Consider the following 25,040-nt stretch of genomic DNA (forward strand, 5'->3'; position numbering starts at 1 on the left):
CATATGAGCATTATTGAAAACAGAAAGTACCAGAACGATACTTTGCAAAAACAAAATGTGCCAAATGAGTAAACTCCATTAAAATATATTATTTTTTATTTCATTTATTACCCCAACAAAACATTAAGAAATTATTTTAGCTGGTGCATAAGGATTAATTGAGTGGTTTTACTTGGAAAAAGAGTTATTCACTAGTATTTGTAAAGTAACTTGGATGAATTTTATAGAATAGTAATACCTTGTGTGAGTATCAAATAACAATAAGTAACCTCGTGTGGTGAGTCACTATAATATCAAACGAAAATTTTATGTTATATGCATGATAACTTACTCAAATTTTTTAATATGCCAACATTTGAATTTTCTTGAGCCGTATGAGGAGAAAACTTCGTATACGTTTCTCGGGGGGGTATATTTTATCTACATCTATCCCAATGACCCAGTTATCGAATCGTTGCAATTGTTGTTCGATCACGAAGAGAAGGGAGAGCTCTTCGGAAAGTGGGGTTTTATGATCCGATAAAGAATCAAACTTATTTAAATATTCTTGTTATTCTATATTTCCAAGTTACTATCCCAAATATATGACAATTTCAAATTTTTGGACAAAAATACTCATGACATTCAAACACTCATTTTTTCTCTTAGTCCGAACTCTCTCTTTCTAACGTCTCTCATTCTCTCCTTCTCTCACTCTCTCTCTCATTCTAATCTTGTAGATCTCGAAAAAATACAAAAATTAAAAAAAAAATCATCTCAAACGGACATTTGAATTAAAAAATATAAGCATCTAAAGTTTTCATCAAATTTCAGTGCAGAGCATCAAAATTGCATCGTTTCGGCCAAAAATCAAGTTTTCATGATTGCATTGCAACAACATCGAAACACCATCGATTTTGTATTGAAATTGCATTGATTTGGCCAAAAATACAAGTTTTCATGATTGCACCGCAAAAGCATTGAAAGATCATCGATTTTGCATCAAAATACCATCAATTTTGCATCGAAATAGCATCGTTTTGGCAAAAAATCAAGTTTCATGATTACATTGCAAGAGCATCAATTTTGCATCGAAAAAGTAATTTTTTGCCAAAAAAACAAGTTTTCATGATTGCATCGCAAGAGCATCGAAACCCCATCGATTTTGCACCGAAACACCATTGATTTTGTATCGAAAAATCATCGTTTTGGCCAAAAAACAAGTTTTCATGATTGCATCGCAAGAGCATCGAAAAAACATCGTTTTGACAAAAAATCAAGTTTCATGATTGCATCGCTAGAGCATCGAAACACCATCGATTTTGCATCAAAAAAGCATTGTTTTAGCAACAAAAAAAACTAAGTTTTCAAGATTGCATCGCAAGAGTATCGAAACACCATCGATGCAAAATCGATGGTGTTTCGATGCTCTTGCGATGCAATCATGAAAACTTGATTTTTGGTCAAAACGTCTTTTCATGCAATTTCGATGCTCTTGCAATGCAATCATGAAACTTGATTTTTGGCCAAGATAATGTTATGTCGATGCAAAATAAATGTTCTTGCGATGCAATCATGAAAACTTGTTTTTTTTTTTGCCAAAACGATGTTTTTTCGATGCCAAATCGATGATGTTTCGATGCTCTTGCAATGCAACTATGAAAACTTGATTTTTGGCCAAAACGATACTTTTTCAATGCAATTTCGATACTCTGCACTGAAATTTAACGAAAACTTTAGCGATTCATATTTTTTTACTCAAATATCCGTTTTAGATTATTATTTTTTTAATTTTGGTATTTTTTTCGAGATCTACAAAATTAGAATGAGAGAGAGAGTGGCATTAGAGAGAGAAAGAGTTCGGACTAAGAGAGAAAAGTAGTATTAATGTTATGAGTATTTTTGTCCAAAAAATTAAAATTGTCATACATTTAGAATAGTAACTTATGTTAGCATATTAAAAAAACTCACTAAATTATCATCCATATAACATAAAATTTCCCATATCAAATAACCTACAGTATTAGATGACTCAGAGTTACCAATTTGGTAACCCATTCCCTTTCCTCTGTATAAATAAATAAATATATATATATATGTATATATTTAAGATTCAAAGTCCATATTTTTAGAACTTTAAACATAAATATTGTAAATTTATTAAAAAAATAATAAGATCGCCGAACATATCAAATTTTTAATCCTGGGCTGCATTATAGTGACTTTCAACATATTATCTTCTACATCACCTGAACAAGGAGTAAATATGAAAAGCTTTAGTCATATTCTGTCAGCATAACAAAAAACATATTTAAAAACCAACAATCATAACCGATTACATTTCCAAGCAATATCATCCATATTTATTTCTGACAAAAACATAACGTGAATATACCAATCCAAAGATGACAAAGAAGCAAGGGAAGACTAATAAAATAGCAATCACCTAAAATTTTCTTTTTCTTCTATTATCAACAAATACAAAGAATATTTTCGATGTTAATGTACAATGTAAAATGTAACACTAATTCATCAGTTAGCTTCAACCAGATAGATCATTTACATCTTTCTTGGTTCTAAAAAGAATCAATACACTGAAAAACACACACTAGGAACTAATTGTCAAACCCATCACTAGCTTCTACAGACCTGAGAAATCTTCTTAGTATTATAGCGTCTACAAGTGCAGCATCTCTCCTCGCGGAGCAATATCTGTACAATATCACCACGGAAAATTCCTTGTGCATCTTTGTCATTTCACAAAAACTGTGAACTTCAAAAGTTGAGCTTCTCTTGCATTGAAGCCAACAAAACCATGCAACCAGAGTATATAGATGCCCTTCACCTAAGGACAGGTAATTCTTGTGTTCACACGTACGAGAAGTATAGCGGCTATGATTCTGCTATGATTCTTCAAACCAACATCTTCTTCTTGGAGTAGTATACTGAATCAGGTACTTATAAAAGAGATAGTTATTTCACACGAAATTCATGCCTGAATACAGTCAGATTCTGGGTAAACTTGTCCCTGTTCTTTGAATCCAAGCTTCGAGTGACATCAGCCATTAGCTTATCAAAGCACAAGAAAAGCCGTTGATGCTGATCCGCTGGCTGTAAGACAAAAAAATTGAAGGGTTACTCATGTCAAGGATGACAGCATACAAGCAGACAAAAAACAGAGGCAGGAACAAAATAGCAGAATGTTAGGAGAATAAGAGAAGATAAAGTCATTATGGGAGAGAGTAATGTCTTGGGTAGCATTATGGCTTTTTGGTGATAACAAGAGCAAGGAATTTTTGTTTTCTGCTTTCGTTAGTGGGTGAGATTTGTTGTTTCCTTTCTTTAGTGTGGGATTTGTTGTTGTAGTTAAAAAGACAACCAGACTTCATATCTATGTATTGTTTTCTTAATATGATAATAATGTCTGTTTCTTATCCCGAAAAAATATATAATGAGATAGGAACGGAATTTTGTGAACAGTCATCCTCGAATATTCAAATATGTTTCACGAGTCGAAAATGATGTCAAAACAACTAGATTAACTCATCAGTAACAACGAAGGGTATTCCAACAAAATTCAATCATGCATGCAAATCATAATTAAAAAGAAAACCTACATAGAAAACAAGAATGAAAAGCGCAACATGGAAGTAAATTTTTCTGTAATTGAAAATTCTATCTATCCAACCAACAACTTTTGTATTTAATATCCTTTTAGGAGGATGAATTAAAAAAGCTGAAGAAACTTGCCTGTGAAGCCAAAATCTGAACCTTCAAATCAGAGAACATCTGCAAATTAAAGTAACTCTTTCCATTAGAGACAAATTAAAAAATAGCTACAGCGAATAGTGAGAAAATCAGGGAGTTGAAAAGAGGTGTAAAGTTGATTTGTTTACAAAAGAAACACTGTTAAGAAAGATAATTATATGTTAAATTTAGCCACAAAATAAAATCATATGTTAAACTTAATGTTTTCTGTTATATCAGGATGTTGATTTGTAAAGAGTTTTAAGGAATTGAATCCTTCGATTGCCATATCACAACATTCATTTCCCGTTGAAACTGTCCAAAGTAAAATCATTTCAGAAAGTCTCTGAGAAATTGACTTCCTTATCCAATGACAAAATGCTAAAGGAAAAAATAAGACATAATCGAAACTCTTCACGAGTAAATGGTTTCTTAAGTGTAGTAAGAAATCATATCAACAGAATAAACAAGATCTGCACTGCATATGTCAAAATCTTCAAAACATGCATATGGAAGACTTGGGCCAAGAAATGACACTTTTTCACTATTAAAACAAAATAATATCGCGTACAGGTTATAAAATGTTAGAGAAAAAGAATAGCATACATGACATCTAAAGAATGAATGTACCTGCTCACTAATAAGGATCAAGCTAAGCATTGGTCTGCTCAGACTCCACTGGTTACCACAATCCTCAAACAAAACAATTTCAAACAGGGTCTTCAGTATCTGAACACATGAAAGAAAAAAATTGTTGCTCAGAAAACTACAGATAAGAATAAAGCAACAAAGGAAAATAAGAGATATTACAGATGTAAAAATTTCAGCAGTCAAAGTTGAAATTCTAGTAGGTTGTAGTAATTAACAAAAAGAAGATAAATGTTTTAAATAGATGGAAAACAAAATACTATGTCACTCTAAAAACAACAAGGCATAACAATCACTCAATTTAAGATATATTATCTTCTTTCAGAAGAGAGCAAAACATAGAATAATTAATAATGTAAGCAAACTATTTGCCACAAAAATAAAAATAAATACTGTAGCAAACTGCGGTGTAGCATGCAGTTTCTCTTACTTCTGGAAACAAATTGGGGCAATCTGCAATGTGACGAGCAAGATTAATTGCCGCGGGTGATGTGGGTGCTTCTCCCATCGTTACGTTGTTAAAATAGAAAGCAGCCAAAGTATCAACAGCAGAAGCACACTGAAGCATAAGATAATGTTGCACTTGAATGAGTATAAGAAAAATGGTAATATTAAACATGGTGCCAAATTTAGAGATACTGAATAAATGCTCAATTACATACTTATAAAGAAGCAGGAAGGGGGAAAAACTTAGAATTAATGATCTTAAGATGGTTGGCACACCTGTGATGAGATATTTGTATCTAGACCTTTAAGGCCAGATTCAAGGGATCCAACTATGTGCATGAAGGTGCTTGTATCCAAGTTCAAAACAAAATTTACATGGCAATTGAACAAAACCTCCAGGAATGCAAAGTATGCCCTGGTTAGCTGCAAAAAAAAGGTACATATTTTAGGTCAAAGCAAAAACGCCAACTCATGAAAACAATACGAGGTAGAGAGAAATCATAACAAGTCAACAAATAATATCTTCAAATGCACCAATCAAACAATGATGATATAGTTTAGACATGGTTTAGCAAACGATGGAGAAAAATCCCTCCCTCGCTTTTGTGGGAAAAGGTTAGTTGTGTTGCATAAAGTGATTCTACCAAAAATGACATACAAGATTATTTTTTTCAAATGGAAAATACTGAAAAACGCATGAGATTATACATAGAACATCCATTAAGATAGCTGGAACTAGTCCAAAAGAAACTTACAGATAAAAAATTTGCTTACCTTTCGGAATGCCAGTACATCAGCCAATGGAATTGACAATGTCATTTTTAGTGCAATACCAAGTACATCAGCCAATGCTCTATCACCATAGAGTTCAAACACCCCAAAGTTGACATAATTTCCAGCAAGGGCTACCAAATAAGAGATAATAGATCAGTCAGGTTTAGGCATATTTGCAAGAAGTTATTTATTTCACAAAAAACTCAACCAAGAAACAGAGTAATAATATGCCAGTCTACAACTGTGAATTTAAAGCAAACTTCAACTGATTGATGTGAGGATCCAACATTCTGCTGCAAGTCAAACTTAAATATACCCATGTATTTGTATCAAAGAAATATTAGAGAAGTAAATAATATTTTTATATTTCTAAAGTGTGCATGTTAAGTTGGTAGTTTATAACCACTTGGGCACTCTTCTTCCGTAGGTTAGTCTTATGCCAAGTGGGTATAACAAATGATATCAAAGCCAACACCTTCTCATTGCGACCCACATTGTGGAAGGGGTGATAATAGGAGATAGAGTAGGTTGCTACTCTTTTGGGACTGGTTGGTGGTTTATAACCCCTTGGGCACCCTCTTCTCATATGCACTATTGTTTTTTAAGTGAGTTCTACCCAAGTGGTTGTAACCATTGACACCTACCTAAATCAGTAAAACTGCCAGACAGTAGAATTCGCATAAAACAAGCACAGAACTCAGGAAATATATTGTTGTTCACTAATCTACTATGTTCAAATTCAAAAGGTTACATAACTCCTTTGAGTCTAGTTAGTTACAAACAAAAGCTAGGAACAAATAATTTATAAAAATCACCCAAAAGGAGTTCCCTCAGAGTTGTTTCTTCTACTACACTTTAAGTTTCTTAGATGAACTTAAAAAGGTGAAATGATGTTATAATATGTACTCAACTTTGTTATGTGTAATGGTTGATGTGGATTGTTAATAAAATTTGTCTTGTTTCTTAACAATAATAATAATAAAAAGGTTCTCACCTCTTGTGAGAATAGTTAAAGAAATCCATATTCCCTTGTATTTGAAGGCGTATATATCAGCAACATTTGGAAGTGCTAAAATCCTTGAGCCATAAGCTACTATTAATTTACTCACTTCTCGAAAAAGAAGAATTCCATTGGGAGAGGATGAGTCAAAAGTCAAACGTTGAGCCTTGTTTAAAACAAACTCTGACATAAACTTCAACAACGGGGTGGTAACCTGCATGGTCAAATAATAAAAATGCAACCAAATTACCATTCTATAAGATAATAAAATATAACAACCAAAAAAAGTAAATTATACAGCCAAAAGTGAGAGAGATGCTCCTTATTTCAAGAGTTTAAAGGGCCTAACTTTGACTTCTCCAAGACCTAACAATTATTAAACTAAATGAAACCTAGTCTTGACTACATCTCAACGCCAAGAAACAAATTGTCAATTTAATTTAAAGGCGTAATCCAGTTGCATTTCATTTAAAGTTTTCTTGTGAAAGCAGCCAACAGAAAAATGTAACACAAAGATATGCATTACAGCAGAGAATCCTTCTTTTGCTTCACCAAAACATTTTACACCTCCAAAACATTTGCACATGAGTAGCAATGCTTCCAGAACTTACAAACCTCTTTCACCAGATCAAATATATATATATATAAATATATATTTATAAATCCAATTTGATATTAGAATGTCAATGACCAATGTGAATCAACATTATTCAAGTTTGTCAATAAAGGTTAACTTTATCCCTTACATCTGGTGTGTCAGACCAGTGTGAAATCCCTTTCAAAAGAAGTGGCATGTGTGCAGGATAGAGCCAATCAAAAAGAAGCCCGTATGTTCTGCGACTGAAAAACATTAAACAAAGAATTAGATCATGAGAAAATTGCTCAAGACCTCTTGAATCCAGTTAAGATATATGCAATAATACTTGCCTGTTTGTGGCCATGGCAATTCCTCTAAGGTCTCTCATCAACCCAATCAATGCATACTTCACCGTCTCAGTGCGAAACATTGAATCAGGAGTAGACTCCAAGGTGATAAAAACCTAAGAAACCATAAGCACTTCTTTACTTACTAAATTAAACATTGAACCAGCAGCTTTTTTAGTATAGTAAAGAAAAATAAGAATAATACCAGCTACTAAGATACATCAAATGATTACAACTACACTCATACAAAATGGTTTTTAAAAATAAAATAAATGTTATCCTCACAAACCCTCAAAAAAATTACTGTGCCAATAACTTATACAGATTTCATTCCAACCAACACCAAACATGGTCTGTCATCTGATCTATGTCAATCTAAATGTCCTAATACAGCTGAGCTAAATCTTCATAAAAATATTTTTTCACACAACATCAAATCCATTAGATATTTTGTTCAGTTGTTGTAAAAAAATAATAATAACAATCAAACAAACAAACAATAACTACCAATTAAATAACAACAATAAAGAAAAGTGGATATGAATAACAATAGCTACTGCTAACTATAAAAGGTCTCTTGGAATGGCAATTATACAATTTTAACCTAGGTATGACAACAAGGCATAAACTGGTCTGTTCTCTAATATTAATCCATTAGTGACTAGTTTTATTGCAAGAAAAAAGAAAGTGCATCGGCAAATGCATTAAGTTGAGATACTGCTTAAAAGCGTGTTCTGCTATACAACATTTGGATGTGGAAGTTAGGGGAGAGAGAGAGAAAGGGAGTCAGTACTTGCAAAAGAGGATCCATCGAAGATTTAAATTTCACAGTGCTGTCCTCCATAAATACTAGCCAACCAATTATGTAATAGAAAGTTGTCCTGCTACGAGAACATCTATACTCTTCCAGAAATGGAAAGTGCTCCCTCTGGATTAAGAAATAGGACGGAAAAATCTTAATATAACTATAAAATGTAATTCCAGAGACTATTAAAAAATCAAGGAACCATAAAATAAAGCAGATATATTTCATATAAAGACTTACAGTATGATTTGCAACTATAAATTTAACTGTGTCCAATTTCAAAAGAAGCTTGCCAGTCATGTACCTGTCGATATATATTTGCACGGCAAAAGGATAAGGTACATAAGGAGACTGTTTCAAATAAAAAAAAAAAAACAGGCTCCAAGGCTCTGATCAAAATCAACTGAGTAACATAGCTTACCCAGATGCAAGCTCCAGGAACAAACTTAAAGTGTGATCGATGACCTCCTCACTCTGAAAAAAAAAGTATAGAAGCATTCATAATAAACCATAAAAATTAAAGTACACAGCATTACAGTGAGCAGGTAAATATCATTTTACCTCTGTGTAACACTTGAGGTTTGTAGCAATCTTTCCAACAATAACATTTAACATGAGCAGATGATCATTAAGTCCAAGAAGATCAGACAGCCGGGCATATAGCTGCTGCAACAGAAAGAAAAGACTCAAAAAAAAATGTTGGCCATAACAACAAAGGTAAGTCTTACTGAAGGGACGGGGGGAAAAATAAAATTACCTTTGAGGAGTGCATGGCCTGATCACCCACATAAGACTTCCTAAAATGTTGAAAGAAAATAAGAATTGCTCGATCAAGCCTTTGTTTGCTCACTTCACCATATCTCTGTCAAATCCAGAATGTACAAACCCAATGATTCAAGAGTAATCAACAATGTCAAAGGAGATTGAGAACATCAGGTAAAAAGTAACTGAAGCAAAGGTGTGCAAATTTAAACTCAACTAAGCCTCGATCTAAACCATACAAAATGCAAACCCAATAGACAAATAACACACAATATGCAATACACATGCATAGATATATCTATATTTGTCTTTGTAGACGGTGTATTTATTAGATAATATCTAGTATTTCCCAAGTAACAATTGAATGACACAACAAAGAGAGAAAGGAAAAATTACATTAACTGCTGCATACCAACCGTGCAATACTTCTTGGTTTTTAACAAAACACAAATATATACAGGAACAGCCAAAAAAACAAAAAAAAACATTTTAATTACTAATGAATATCTCAATTACTTGAGACATCTTAGATACAAAACAAATTGTAGACTTGTAGTCATTCAAAAAACTTTGTTACACAAGATTATCTCTCACAAGGACCACAATTAGGAGCTTTGCTACAGAATCCACTATAAGGTAACCAATCTGATGCAACATAAGAACAAAGTGGTTCTTTTTTTTTTACCAGACCATAGGGTCCTCACTGGGGAGGTCAGTTAGGTGTCCCAACCCCATCATCTGGGAAACACTAGAGGGTAGTATTTTAAGCTCACCAGAAGGATCAAACTTGAAATTTGAGGAAGCAAAGCACCATATCCAAAGACTTCAACCAACCAAGCTGCCCCTTGAGGGCAAGAACAAATGCTAGTTCTTTATTCTACGTCATCTTTTTTTTCACTAAAAGCATGATACCCCAAGAGGACAAACTCACAATTGAAGTGTGTAATGTGTAAAATTGAGTGCAATTAATTTACGTACTTGTTTTATTTTATTCTAATCTACTGTTGATTTAGTTCTCTTGATAGAGTTTCCAATGGGCCTAACTACTTTGTGAACATCAATTACAATAATGCTCCACCAACAGTTATGGAAGGTAGTATGATTGAGAAGAATAGGTTTCAGAATCTTAAGGGGAGGTTGAAGAAAATCAGACCAAAAGGGAGGAGAGATTTTACCAAGCAAAAAAATTGCTAGTGGTCAGACTTCATCGGGCCCAAGAAACCTGCCAAAATGAAATTGATTTTGAGAGGGAAGGGGATGAAGATAGGATTGGAGTTGAGCAGAAGAAACTGAAGGTTTATCTAAGATTGAAAAAAAGGAGGAAGGTTTTCGGCAAAAGAAATATCAGGAGAGAGGTTTTCGGTTGGAACTCTACAATGATAACTTATCATCTTGTATGTACTCTCATTTCATCATCAGTCCATGTTTCTTTTCAAACAAATTTGCCTACTTGGCTTATATTACATTTCTCAGTTAAAGAGTTATGATTTTATCCAGGGATTGGGAGTTTCTTAAGTAATCCTGTATGTTGTAAAAATTGTGATTATAGGTTTTACTCTTAGTTTTGAAAGTCTCTGTTTCTTATTAAAAAAAACAAATATATAAATTAACCGCATAATAGAATATACTACAGCAGATTGCAGATCAAACCCTTATATTCCCTACCCACAAAAGGACAAGGCAACATATCCATGATATGCTCTGTAAGGAATTGCATTCACTAAATGATGAATTCTTTAAGAACATTGCATTCACTAAATGATGAATTCATGGGGTTTACCCGCCAACTGAGCAAAATCTAACCAAGCTTGTATCTTTTCATCTTTCCCATAATTAGCAATCAGTAGAACAGAAAATAAAATAGTGAACAAAAATAAAGAAGAATCCAAGCAATAAATGTTAAGGCTGACCATTGTCATTAGAAATCATTAAATTTCAAGAAGAATTTATCATAATACTACTGAAAAGGCTCAATTCTCCATGAATTTCCTTCAACTTCAAACCTCTACTACTACAGTCCATCCTTGAAATTTAATTTTTCTAATAGACTGAAAAAAACTTCTTCTGCATTATGCAGAATCTGTCTGTCTAACACCATTTCATCAACTGTTTACTCTATTATTCACTATCTACCTGCTGACAATTTGAAAAAGTTCTTATTAGAACAAGGCTGTCCTGCCGCTTCTCAGTGAAACCATCCTTTGTTAACTTATATAATGATAATATCACTTCCATTATTTCTTATTGACCTTTAAAAGGAAGGGTCACTGAATCTTCTTCACATATTTTTTAAAACCTAACAAGATAATGTTATAATAACACTGACTGAAAAGGTGAAATAGTTGCTCCAGGGATAAATATCACCCGACTCAAGATTAAAATGGCAGAAGACATAAAACTAAGGTATTTACTGAGGAATCAATGAGGCCATTACTATACCGAGGGACAGTAGCAATTATAGAGTCTAAGAACTTTACTTATTAGATAGAAGTAGTAATAGTAATAGCTAGTAGTAGTTGTAGTATGTTTATGACTATGGATTTTGGTTCAAGCCGCGACTTAGTTGGACACTCGTAGTAACACTTGTAGATTTTATAAGTTTAACCTATAGTTTAAGAATATTAATTATAACATAAGGTTTGATTAATATTGCTGGTTATTAATATGACAATTATTATAACCTAAGGTTTAGATAGAGCTAATAAAAATATGACACTTGTTATGAGCATAGTTATTCCTAAGGTTCAGATAGAGCCAATAGGATTATGACACTTGTCATATGCATGATTATTAAGGAATTATCATGATTATTAAGGAATTATCATTTTAATGATAAAATAAGGGAAATATAAGACTTAGTCTTCACTAGAATCTGTTAGGAGCATAACATTTGTCACAATTTTATTTATTTGTGGATTAGGTTGTAAATAAATTTTTCGTAACTTTAAGGTACTATAACTTCCGACCTATTTTTAACCTAGTTATGTTATGAATTTCGAAAAATAGTATTTCTAGAAAGTTGTAGATAATTGAATTAGCTTTCTAACGGTATAAAGAGAGTCTAAATCGGAGTCCTAAAGCTACAGATATGTTGATTTTACTACAGGTGAGTTTAGAGTTACAAGATTTAGGGGGTTAGAAGTTAGGATTCTATTTGTGTTTTATTATTTTTGTTTTAAAAATCAAGTTTTGAATCCTTAAACCTCTCTCTGAACAATTTGACCAACTCCTAAGCCTTTGGCTGAAGAATATTCAAATATTTTCAATTAAATTCATTATTTTTATTCTAAGCCAAAAAGAAGATTTTTATTCCTAGAACTCTATAAATAGGACCTAGCACCAAGCTTTTTTATTCATTCTTCAAGCATTGATCAAAGCCTTCCAGGTGCTAGTGAGACTATAGAGTACTTAAGTTGGGGTTATAAGTTTAATAATTATAAGCTTAATAAACACTCGGGAAACAAGGTTTATAGTATATTTCGGTTTCGAGGAGTAGTTCGGTCATAGAAGCAAGGTATTCCAAATTCTAGTTCATTTCTGTATTGTTTCCTTAAGTTCTTACAGTTTTTCTACTCAAATCCTAACTCGTATTCTCTATTCTTGGTTAGGCATCTAAGTTCTTCGAACTTAAGGTTTTCGTTGGTAAGTATCGTTTCGATAGTGTAGTTTATTCTTTCCATCTCTTTTCTTTAGTATACTCACCACTCTATTATGGTTTTTTTAGGAGTGTTCTAAAGTCACGATCTTGTTCTCATATTCCGGTATTATTGGTAAGGAAAATAGGATAGGATTTTATATGATATATGATATGTTATATGTTATGTTATATTAAGTATGTTGATAGACTTGGGCATATGACTTGTATAGCTAACAAGCCCCAATAAATTTATGGGCATATGACTTGCTTAGCTAGCAAACCCCACAAATCTAATGGGCATATGACTTGATTAGTTAACAAGCCCTAAGTAGTATAATGGCTATTGTAGTAGTATATGAAATATGCTTCTGATACGTTTATAGTATATGTTTATGATATGTTTTTAGCATATGATATAAATTTTATGTATATGATTTATGTTGTTAGTTTTTCCTTATTGGGCATTAGGCCCATTCCTTTATGTTTATATGTGCAGGAAAATAGCTATGGCGGCGGGAAAGGTTCTTGGCAGCTTGGGGATGTGTATTGAGACAGGATGGAATCGATGGACTGAGCGTTCGATTAGAGGATGAAGTCTTTAAGTCTTTAAATTATAATTTCTATGTATTATTTTCCGCACTTGATTTTGTAATCAATTTATTTAAGCTATGTTTTGTTTTATTTTCAAAACAATGGGATCCCATATCCTAAGTAAGATTTTTATGTATTTAAACCTTTACTTTACAGCTTTAAATAAAGTTATGGTGTTTTCATATTTATGTTTTTCTTAAGATTAATATAGTAGTTATTAATGGTCCAAGGTTTAGAATAGTTGGGTCGTTACAGCAATAAGCAAGGTCTAGTAAGATGAAAAAACTGTATTGGTTAAAAGAAATAAAAGAGATGCCTGTCATCACACTGAACTATAACAGTACAAGTATATAATGCTTAGAAAAAGGTGGCTATACTTCTCATTCAAAATTAATTCACAATGATGGTTTTCCACCGCCATAAGTGAGGGTTCTTAATAAACTTGGTAGGAGGTCACTCATGGATATGTGACGTTTGTCTCTTCTAAAAAAAATAATTCACAATGTCCTTTCAAAAAAAAAATCATAGTAAAGGTTATTCTTGCTGCTTTACCTGGGTATGTAGTCCACTGTCAGTAACATTTATTAATTGCAAAACACGAGCTGAAAGTTCTGCATCAAGCACTTCCTGTGACTCAGAACTGCACAAAAAGATAGGGAAGCCAGCTGAAGGATGATAATGGGAATCACTTGCATGGTAATGATTCTCATTCACTTATTTACCAAATTTTAGAAATGGGAGAAAATAGTAGGATCCACATGGATTAAGGAAGAAAGAATAGGAAAGGTTCTCCCTCATCTCCTTAAGAATGGAATTACTGTTAAAAAAAATTATTTTTCTTTTTATTTTTTAAATTATATCTTTTAATAAAAGGAAAATGATATATATTCTTTTTAAAAGTGCAATTTAGTCCATTTGTAGTATTCTGATTCCGATTTTGTTTCCTGATTATGTAAACAATATAAAATGATTCTCATTCTCATTCCATTTTCAATTAGTTTTAGTAAACAACCATTTTCAATTAGTTTTAGTAAACAACTTAAAAAAATAATGATTCTAATTCTTCTAGATTTTATTCCGATTCTATTACAGTTTAGTAAACGCGCCATAAAGCAATGAAATAAATAAAAATAAGAAATCGAAAAGGTGAACTTCTTAAGGGTAGATTTTTACCTACAACCAGTACATTGTTTTATCTTGACAATAGCAGCAACAATATGAACAATCCAAGCAAGTTTAGCCTCAATAACAGATATGTCATTTTTATCAGTTGTCTGCACTCGAGCTCTTTCCTGTTTTATTCAATTATTACTATTAATCATCAGCCAAAAAATTAATACGAAACTATTTCATTTTTGAGATATATGTCAATCCAAATGTACTGGCATACCGAATATGTCTGCAGAATAGGCTCCACTATGTTTATGATATACATACTACTGCTTTCATACTGCAACAAGACAAAGTAACCGAAACACAAACAGAAGTAAGAATTACAAGTATGTATAGCTTCAAGGTTTAAAATCAATAAAAAAATATAAGTGAACTAACTGAACCTGGAATCTACACAAGTAAGGAAAGCAATCTAATTGATCCTGAAGAAGTTCAACATTGTCTAAAGGATTCTCTGATGGATCGTCAGGTAATCCAGCCTACAAAATACAAAGAAGACCAATTAGAGAGAAAACAGAATTTCCTCAAAATCTTATATCAAATAAAATATGAGAGCCCCCAGAGAAGCATATAATGTATACCTGCACAGAGTTAAATCTGGACGTAATAAAACCTTCAGTAATCTTAGGAACAAACTCATCCAGTAAGCTGGGTGCATCACCTTTTAAATATGGTACAGATGTCACTAATCTAGACCAAAGCCCCAGAAGATAATATACACTGCTGCTGGCCCACTGTCAGAATATGAAAAACTTGTCATGACTTCAAGTAGAATTTTATAAATATATATAATATACCTATAAATCCTCCAAACTCGCTTAGTGAGCCCAAGTATGAAACTGGGGCTTCCTGCCTAACCCTATATTTGGGAATCATAAAACTATAGCAATTATTTTGTAGGTTTAAGCTACCCCTCTTTTTCTTTTAAGTTTTTTTATTATATATAATTTTATTTTATTTTAAAGATAAAGAAACAAAAAATATTAACGAAAATAAACAAATAGAAAGAAGAAATTAATCTATCAAAGTAATATCTCATGCAGAGCTTCATCAGAAATATTATGTGAGTGTGTCCAATACTTGTCTCTCTGTTTTTTCCATCTTTATGTGGTACTCTTTTGGCTGACAACATTTGTGCAACAGTTAACACTAACAATACGAACCTGCCAAGATTGCAAAGACTTTAAAGTGAATTCTGCCACTAATCGAATCCAATCACTATAACCTTCAACATTTACGAGCTCTGACAACTGCAACAAAGTTAAAATGATAAACAAGGATGTGGCTTCAAAAGGCATGTAAAATGTGCAGCCATTGCATGTTTAGACACAGAAGTATCATAGACACACATAAGCCATAACAAGCCGTATTGCACTATCATAGCCAAAAAAAGGAAACATGATATCAAAGACCCTATAATAGTACCTGGTAATTCACTCGGAAGCGACCAAGGAGACGGCAATACTCATGGTAGTTATCATGATCTGCAAGACCTGATTCCAAGTGCCACAAATCATTCTGGACAATCAGCAAACTCAAAGGAACAAAATAAATAAAGATCAAGTTCAATAGAAACTCACAGCAGAATATGATAACTAGATGCAACTCTGCAGGATAGCATATTTTGATGTCTCATTTTCTTATCAATAATGTTTGCTTTCTAGCATTCAGCAAAACCTTTATCAAATCTAATAATTACTAAGTTTCTTTCAAATTCCATGTCACTGGAGACCCAGTATCATTCTATGCTACCAGATTACTTTTAATAAGAGATTTTCAGACCAGACACAATTCCTACTACCTCCATTTCACAGATTCTATTACCCTCCAATCTATCCAATTACTAAAATCTGGTAGCATTCACTAACCCTTTTCAGTCATTGTTATTACAACATTATCTTCTTGGGTTGTAAAGAATATGTAGAGAGGATTTAGTGATCCTTCCAGACCCAAAATCCATCCATGTCACAGGAGACCCAATAATATGGCTCTTTTTTTATATCATATTCCTTTCTTATAGAAACACCAACCTAAGTAATCAAGCTATTATGTAAACCAATACATTAAAAAATTAATTACTAAAGTTCAGACCATTACTTTTAATAAAAGATGTTTGGGCCAGACACAGTTGAAGGAATAATGAAAAAAAAAATGTTCAAACATATCAGTATGTTTTAGTGGGATAATAACCATAAAATACACACATGAGACAACACAATCACATACTAATGTAGTACCTACACACCCATGCACATTAAACAGACCAAAATATATACATCTGCTCAATATCATTAAAGCATAAGCAAAATAGAGTATATAACAAGCCAACAACACCTTGCCCAGTTTGTAGGATTTCTTTGGTTCCAGTCATTAAATGGGCCAAAAACTTAGAACGAGCAGCATCATTTGTAAACAAAGAACGTCTTACAGAAGCTAGTCGCACCAAGCACTCCAGTGCCTAGAAACAACAATAGTGAAAACCCTAAGAGAACTGGTTTAAAGCAGCAAACAACACAAAAAACTAAAAAAGAAACTCACATTTCAAATGGGGGGGAGAAACTTTTTCTTTTAGGAGTATTTGGAAGTGAAAATAATAAAACAAAAGGATAAACTTTTTTAGTACATGTATACAAATAAGTTGAATAACTAATGTAGTTACAATTATCAAGAATAAGAAAAACAATCTCATTCAAAGGACAAACCATTGTTTCTTCCAAACAATAAGAAAATTACTTATAAACTACAAGGGACATCAAAGAAATATCCCATGCTGCAAAAAAGAAATCTCGCTTTTTCCTCAGAACAAGAACATTCTGTTTTACATGTTTTATAATAAAAAAACTGACATATTAATTAAGCATAATTTTGTTAAAATTTTCATATAAGAGAAGCAAAATGTTGGCTTGCACTTTGTCAATTATTTGATAATTATAATTACCATTAGCTAATCTAGAAAATACAGAAAAACGTCTAACTAAATAAGTTCAAATGAAGAACACAGTAACCCATGTGTGGCTCAAATGACCCCTAATATGATATATCCTCTCAAGAAAAATAGTAAAGTTCATGAAGGAAATTGCAAAATCAAAGTAACAAGGAAATGCAACAGACAATGAGAAACAAAAAATATAGAAGGAACAAAAGAAAAAAAAAATCTAGGGATAAAAACTAGAACATCTTCAAGAAAAATATATGAGAAACACCTAATGAAAACTATCAAGGACAAGATTTCTTTGTGGACTTCAATGTCATATCAGAATTTTCATTCTCTGTGGAAATTACCATGATCCTCTCTCTCCACATCCCAAAAGTGCAAGTTCAACACAAAAGAAAAACAATATTCTGTGTAGGTCTATTGATTTTTTTTTTTCATTTCATCAATAGCACAAAGCACTCAACAAAATCTTAGTGTTAATTTCTAAAATCATCATAATAGCTTAATCAACTCAACGAATTTACAGCATGTTTGGTATGGTTGAATGAAGATTGGAATGGAATCAAATATTGGATTCCTTTGTTTGCTTTGCCTTTTAAATCCTTGTAATCCCTAACCATGGTAATTCCATCACTTAGTGGAATACTTATTCCACTCGTATACCCATGGAAAGATAATTCCATTACTAAGGAAACATTCAAATGAAATTAAAATATGACTCTTTTATCCCTCCTTTTTCTTTTTTTAATTTGAATCATTTTTTCTTCTTCCATTATTTTGATGAACTCTAAGGACACTTGAAATTTTTGTAATTACATTTGAAAATGTTTACAAATTTTAAATGGGAAATTATTTTAATCTATTACAAATTAAGTGATAGTTTTTAATTTGAATAATTTTTTCTTCTTCCACTATTTTGATGAACTCTAAGGACACTTGAAATTTTTTAGTCTTAATAAAATCTTTTTGTAATTACATTTGAAAATGTTTACAAATGTTAAATGGGAAATTATTTTAATCTATTACAAATTAAGTGATAGTTTTTAATTATAAACAAAATGATTCAAACTATCTAAAATAATATTATTACTTTGTTATTTATTTAAATCATAATTCTATTTTCAACTTAGTTTAATTTTGAATATTTACATAAATATATATACATATATACATAATTGAAGTATGATGTTTTTGTCAATACAACACTTATTCCTTCATATTCATACACACAACCAAAAAGAAAATTATGATTTCAATTTTTATTCCAGAAATAAACCAAACATCATATTATTATTCTCACTACTATTTTTATTCCATTCTATTACTATTCTCATTACCATTTTAATTCCATCCACTAAACCATACGCCACCTTAGTTATGAAATGGAGATTTCATCTTGAGCCAAATAAGTTATGGCATAAAATCATTAAAAAAAAAATTGGGTGTCATAGCAAGGGTGGGATGCAAGGCAGAACTCGAGCTTTATTTAAAAGTCCTTAGAGGTTTATTTTTGGTTGTTAGCCTAATTCTTCAATTGTTTTGAGATTTATAATAGGAAATAGAAGTAGACCACTAGAAGCTTGTTTCCAAAATTTATATAGGATATCTTATACTCTTAGTTGAAGAAAAAAGTGATATCTGAGTTTTTTTTTACTTGGAGTGGTGCAATTAATGATTTTTCTTCTTGATATGTTTTTTTTTTCTTAAGGAAATTATCATTGCATTCATCATAGAAAGTATATTGAAGATACAATTAGTACTTTTAAAGGCAACTATTAAAACTGCATTTTATTACCAGATTAGTTGATGAGAGTTGAACATTAAAATTCCTCAATTAGTAATATCCATTAAAATTCTTCTTGAAATGTTTCATTTTCAAAGAAAGGTGAGTGATAGAGAAGTTCCTCAATTAGTGATATCCATAAAAAGTCCATACTAAGCGAATTCCCATCATGCTGTGTTATTTGTAAATCTTAGTCTACATATCACATCTTCTTACATTGTCAATTTGCAGGGATTTTATGGACTAAGTTTCTGGCTGATTTAGCAAACAATGGATTGTTTCAAAGAGCTGTTAGAAATTATGATCCAAGAGTTTGTAAAAGACTTTAAAATAAATAAGGAAGTTAATATAGAACTGTGGAGTATTGGCTACTATAAGGGTAATTTGACTGGAGAGGAATGGTAAGATTTTCAAGATAAGGAGAATGAGATGAAGTAGATCTGGAAAAGGATCAAGCTTTGGGTTTTCATATGGCTAAAGAGTGTGAAAGAGTTGTTTCATTTTCTTTGATCTGTTAAGTGATCGGGGGTGTTTGTAGTAATTTAACATTGCTCTTGTTTGAAGTTTTTTTATTTGTTTGTTTCTTCTTTTTTTTTCCCTTTTTTGGTGGGGATGGATTTTTTAGTTTTTGCCTCAAGTGAGTCTAGCTTTAGGCATGCTGCCTAAGCTAACCTCTTTTGGTAGTATGATACAATATTGATCAATATAGTTTCATTTCTTGTGGAAAAAAAAAACACTCATTGAATTACTTTAATGAGCCTAAATCCATCATTGTATTTCCCATCACTTCAATCGACCCTACCTTATTATTCCAAACAATCCAGCAAGCCAATGGCAACTAAAACAATATCGCTGACTTTTCTTTTAACTTGTGTACAGATTAATATTGACCACGCCATAAGATTGAAGTAACACTAGATATTCCAAAGACCGATCATGAAGATACCGCTCCCCTAACTTCAGGCAGCTTTCCAGCCTCTAAATTCAGTGGCTTATACTCAAAATAGTTATCAAGTCAAAGAATTGCAAATATACTCACACTATCCATCGACTAAAATAAGGATATCTGGTGGCCAAAGTGTGCCACCAGCCAAGTAACCATGAATGAAGTTTGACACTAACTCCACCATTAATAGAATGCTTCCTATTTCTCTAGTCACCAAGGAATCACTACTCGAAAACAAAGTTTCACTAAGATCGTTCAAGGGCATGACTCAGACTCCTAAAGGCAATCGGTAAGAGTCACCTTGAGTCTCAATTAAAAAACTTGAAAGTTGTTAATAATAAGCTTGAAACCTAATCTGTCCATCCTAAACAAAAGCAAGAGTAGCAAGAAGCTATACTTTCTAACAACAAGCGTAACAATAATTATTATTGCAGTGAAGCGAAGATGAATTCTGAATAAATTGTCTTACAAGTCATAACCATAAATATTGAAAACAACAAAAGATGCATTACTACCTCCTTCGAAAGAGGGGACTTTGTGATGGCATAGTAATCAAAGAATATTTGAAGCGTTGAAGGATCTTCCAAAACTGGCCTCCAAGAGGATGGTATCTATACAATCAGAAACTATATTTACTTTGCAATGCACAACACAAATACTTATTGATAAGAATATAATTCAAACAGAAGAGGTAAATACCTGAACAGTGCCAAACTCTTCAGAACTTTCATCAATTGAGGTGCCAACAAAATCAAAGGACAAACACTTAAGTGAAACAGAAAGAGCCAGCTCTTGCAATCGATCCACCACTACAAATGAAATCAAGAATTTAAAATTGACCAAAGCTGCGAAGACTATAGAGAGATATCATACGAGGGCAACATATATACACACACAATTGCATAAAGAGAGAGAGAGAGAGAGTCTATTACCATCATTCTTCAGCTGGCCCAATGAAGTTAATGATATTTGGAATATTTGGAAAAGTGACTGATCTCTAAAGTTGCAGGCAACCCTTCGATGATGTGTTGATGGCAAACCAGGATTAGGCTAAAATTTTAGCAATATAGACAAACAAACAAAGTTAGAGTGGAGGATTAAACGAGTACTTAGTAAATTAGAAACAAACAAGGAAAGCTTTGAGCACAATAATCATAAACCAAAAAAGAGTAAAGAAAAACAAATCAAAGCAAGAAAGTTTTTTCACCCTCCACCAGACCAAATCAGTAAATAAATCTAAGAAGTCTAGCAGGAGATGATGAAGAAATTAACTTATATGAAATGAAGCTGAAAACGTTATTTAACATAAAGACTAGGAGGGAAAAAAATGCTGAATTTGAACGATGTAGTCTTCATCGTGTCATGTATCTACTTTTGCTTCCAAACTAATTATATATTCAGTTGATGCAGATCAAACAATTGAGAGCAAATAAGGCTGTGAAGTCCTCTTAAGAACATCATTCCTTTGTGTCAATTAAGAAGAAGGCATACTTTAATTCTATTTATAATCCTACATACCTATAACTTCTCTGTGGTAAGATTGGTCTTAATAAAACCCTTTAAACTGCAAGTTTCATCACTTCAATGCCAAAGATCTTGCAAACCATATAATTAATTCCAACTATAATCTTGAAAACCTATAATTTCATGGTAAGATAATCTTAAGAAAACCCTTCAAACTGCAAGTTTCATCTCTTCAATGCCATGTATCTTCTTCATGGAATTGGCAGGTTTTCTTGTAACGTAGTTGTGTCTTCTGAACCTTTTTTTTTTATGTTTTCTTTCTATGATGGGTGGTACAATCTTTGTACACCTTTCTACCTCTTGTATTATTATTTTTTACTTTAATAATACAAGTAGTGGAATATAATGCTCCAAAGTTGTTATGATAAAATTGTATTATTTGAAGTAAAACAATAAGATTGGGCGTTGGCGTTGCATAGAAAGAAATTTGACAACATGATCCTTTCAAGAAATTCTAAAGAAAGTAATGAAGAACTTTGAGCACCAAATTGTGATTTTGCACAATGATTAACAAAAACCTGACTACTGACCTGATTCATCTCAGACACAAGCTGATTCAAAATCTTTAAACCAATGGTGTAGTGATCTGATGTTGCCTGGTAAAGTAAAAAGTCCAGTGACTCATCAGTTCGAAAGATACTACCAGTTTCAAATTAAATAATAGCAGGCAGCAGTACCAGTTGGGACTGTCAGTGGCAGCACCTTAAGATTGACTTAATCAACAAACACATTGTAAAACTAGCAATAGCATTGTTAGAAATTGCACCTTGTGGGAAAATATTATTTAAACACTCTTTACTTTAGGAATAAGATGAGATGTGTTTGTAAAGAGTGTATTAACTCAAGTTTCTCTACACAAATAATACAAGATACCCTTTTTACTGTAAGCCTAGCACGTTTAGTGCTAAGCACACAACAGGATAGTAAACAAACATCAAAAATCTAATTACTATTGCAACAACAACAACAACAACAATGATAATAATAAAAAGAGGATAGAATTCAAAATAACAAACAGATGTACCATCCTTAGCAATAAGCAAGTCATGCATGCTAAACATTAAATCACAAAGGCACGCACCCACTATGTCATAGACATATCACCTGGCTCAAGAAATTCGTCGCCTCTTTCACCACATCCCGGAACCGGTCATCATCGAACCATCCAAACTTCGTAACTCGACATAAGAGTTGGATTAAAGAAGCAGTCACAAAAGGCTGCAACTTAGGTCCTCTAGCGAACAAATAGTTGATAAGGTAGTTCCCTACAGTTAAAATATCACAGCAGTCAACTTACAATATATACTAAAAAACAAAAATTCCCCCAGATAATCACATTCAAGACAAACTCTATTTGTAGGGAAAGATCGAAGATTACGAATATCAAGACGAAGCTGTAAAGCAAGGCTATGCTCCGTGACTTGCTTTAGTAAACTGGAACTAGCCAACATCAATGCATACGGGGTAAGTGCATTGTCAAGAATGTATTGGCACTGAGAAATGTAATCAGTATTCACAGAGAAACACTTCAAAGTATTCTCTGCGTGAGCTCGTTCAACTGAGTCCTGAGAAGTGTATAGCCTCTCACACAGCGCTTCCAGTTGAGCCAAGCTCTCCATTACAGCAAGAAACCTAACATTATCACATTTTCACCAAATTCCGATTAATTACCAATTACGCCATGAGTATTTTATCTCAAATTAACAGAGTTAACCTCAGTTCAATATCATTTTCGTTTGTTATTTGGATCATTATCGATTAAAGAAACCGGTGAACCAGATTTTCTCGGCACCCAAAAAGATTACAAATTCAGATAAAATTAGGACTCCCCAATCTGAAAAACTCATCAGTGCATAAGATCGAGAGAAATTACCACAGCAACGCCGAAAATTCGCTGCGTAACACAAAATTCCGAGGAAAAAAACCTTCAAGAAAATTATTTTCTTCGGAACAGAAGAATCGCGGAAAATTCAAGAACCTTGCAAGAGACAAACTACTTCAGATAAAAGGAAGAGAAAAAGAAATGAGAATGATCGATTGATGTACGGTATGTGGATGAAATGTAGCGAAGAAGGAAGAGAGGAGCGCAAGGTGAGACTTGCGATGGATCTGAGATCCAAAATGGTTTCAAAGGAGCGAGTTTTGGATTGAAATAGAGAACATCGACTTCAGAGTCCAGAGTGTGGATTCCGTTTTTGGGCTTGCTTGCTGGGTTGGCGTCGCCTACTTGGCTTTGGCTTCTTGGAGAGTCTGCAATTACACACTACGATGGCCAAAACTTAATCAAGAAAAGGACTTTCTAAGAAATAAATAAGTAGTATTTATTATGACACTATTTTATTTTGTTCAATATTACAATAAATTTTTTATTTTTCAGATAGTTTCCTTTCCAACACAACAACACACATTCAATCAAAAATTGGAGTATTTACATCCTTTTTACGACAAAATTATAATTTTTACAACCATTCATTCCTACTTTTTTGATACAATGGTCATTGATACATGTCGCTTTTTACTTTTATTTTTATTTTTATTTTTTCTTTTGAAATCTCTTAAAAAATTAAAAAATCTCCTAAAAAAATTAAGAATCTCTTAAAATTAAATTTAGATTATATTATCTCAGAAATGTTTGAAATCAATATCCAAAATAAACAAAAATAATAATTAAATGCCTAAAATTTACTTACTAAATAAATTCAATTATAATTTTATTTCTATATTTTGATATTATTTTTTTTAGGGATTATACCATTTTTTTTCATCTCTCCTTCTACCAAATACCTAATTGAACTTTCAAAAAAAAAAAACCTAATTGAAATCTGTCTAAAGAAAAAAAAACACAAACCCCGTGCAAAGCATAACTTGCAACACAGAAATCAACTATTGAGCTAGCGTTCAATAAGTAAAGCCAAACAATCATGCAATACAATAAATGTAACGCCCTAAATAGTCAAGACATTTACACTATGTGTTTTAAATAGTTTAGACTCTCTAAACGAGTCTCTTGACCATAAACGTGTAACTAAACGTGATTAATAGTTTAGAGTTAAAAATTTTGGTCAAAATGAATAACCTTTTTATTAAAATGTTTACATTCATACATGGGATCCCAAAATAACATTTAAAAGGCTAATTACAATTCAAAAGTTACAACCAGTCGACCTAAGCGGCAAAATAAGGTTTGACCCTAGTTCTTTTGAGAAACCCCGACTGTGGTGATCGAGCAGCCGCATATGTACATGTCACCACCAAAGCTCTCCAACTCATGGCTGGTCCAGCTTTACTTTCCCCTTACCTGCACCACATAGAACCCGTGAACCAAGGTTGAGCAAGAAAACTTAAACATGCTCATAAGCAATTAA

At 32.4% G+C, this 25,040-nt stretch overlaps 1 protein-coding gene across 3 annotated transcripts; it reads right to left on the bottom strand.

Annotated features, from left to right (window-relative positions):
- Positions 1 to 2,415: 2,415 nt before the first annotated feature.
- Positions 2,416 to 23,948, bottom strand: LOC133797942 (uncharacterized). 3 transcript variants are annotated; one of them, XM_062236075.1, is made up of 29 exons: positions 23,549 to 23,948; positions 23,054 to 23,307; positions 22,780 to 22,940; positions 22,206 to 22,271; positions 21,084 to 21,201; positions 20,851 to 20,960; positions 20,667 to 20,762; positions 16,822 to 16,945; positions 15,913 to 15,980; positions 15,651 to 15,737; positions 15,069 to 15,221; positions 14,871 to 14,966; positions 14,705 to 14,764; positions 14,488 to 14,606; positions 13,867 to 13,954; positions 9,082 to 9,186; positions 8,886 to 8,987; positions 8,746 to 8,798; positions 8,565 to 8,628; positions 8,313 to 8,447; positions 7,523 to 7,635; positions 7,342 to 7,435; positions 6,590 to 6,809; positions 5,596 to 5,726; positions 5,098 to 5,244; positions 4,805 to 4,933; positions 4,357 to 4,455; positions 3,730 to 3,768; positions 2,416 to 3,090 (listed from the first exon to the last, which is right to left on the bottom strand). In XM_062236075.1, exons 2-29 carry the CDS (start codon positions 23,292 to 23,294, stop codon positions 2,953 to 2,955), a joined length of 3,156 nt encoding a protein of 1,051 aa, XP_062092059.1. In that variant the 5' UTR covers positions 23,295 to 23,307; positions 23,549 to 23,948; the 3' UTR covers positions 2,416 to 2,952. The 3 variants fall into 3 exon arrangements, with proteins under 3 accessions (XP_062092059.1, XP_062092058.1, XP_062092060.1); XM_062236074.1 differs by having other exon boundaries at positions 8,886 to 8,990; XM_062236076.1 differs by lacking the exons at positions 23,054 to 23,307; positions 23,549 to 23,948 and having other exon boundaries at positions 8,886 to 8,990; positions 22,757 to 22,894.
- Positions 23,949 to 25,040: the final 1,092 nt, after the last annotated feature.

The sequence above is a fragment of the Humulus lupulus genome, chromosome 8, assembly GCF_963169125.1.
Source record: "Humulus lupulus chromosome 8, drHumLupu1.1, whole genome shotgun sequence".
Lineage (NCBI taxonomy): Eukaryota > Viridiplantae > Streptophyta > Magnoliopsida > Rosales > Cannabaceae > Humulus > Humulus lupulus.

Excerpts from the sequence above, each read along its gene's own strand:
- LOC133797942 (XM_062236074.1), bottom strand. The coding sequence starts at position 23,294 with ATGGAGAGCTTGGCTCAACTGGAAGCGCTGTGTGAGAGGCTATACACT. Across the intron at positions 15,981-16,821 it reads AATCCTACAAACTGGGCAAG|GTCTTGCAGATCATGATAAC; the intron begins GTGTTGTTGGCT and ends ACTTGGAATCAG. Across the intron at positions 14,967-15,068 it reads CCAGATTTAACTCTGTGCAG|GCTGGATTACCTGACGATCC; the intron begins GTATACATTATA and ends TGTATTTTGTAG.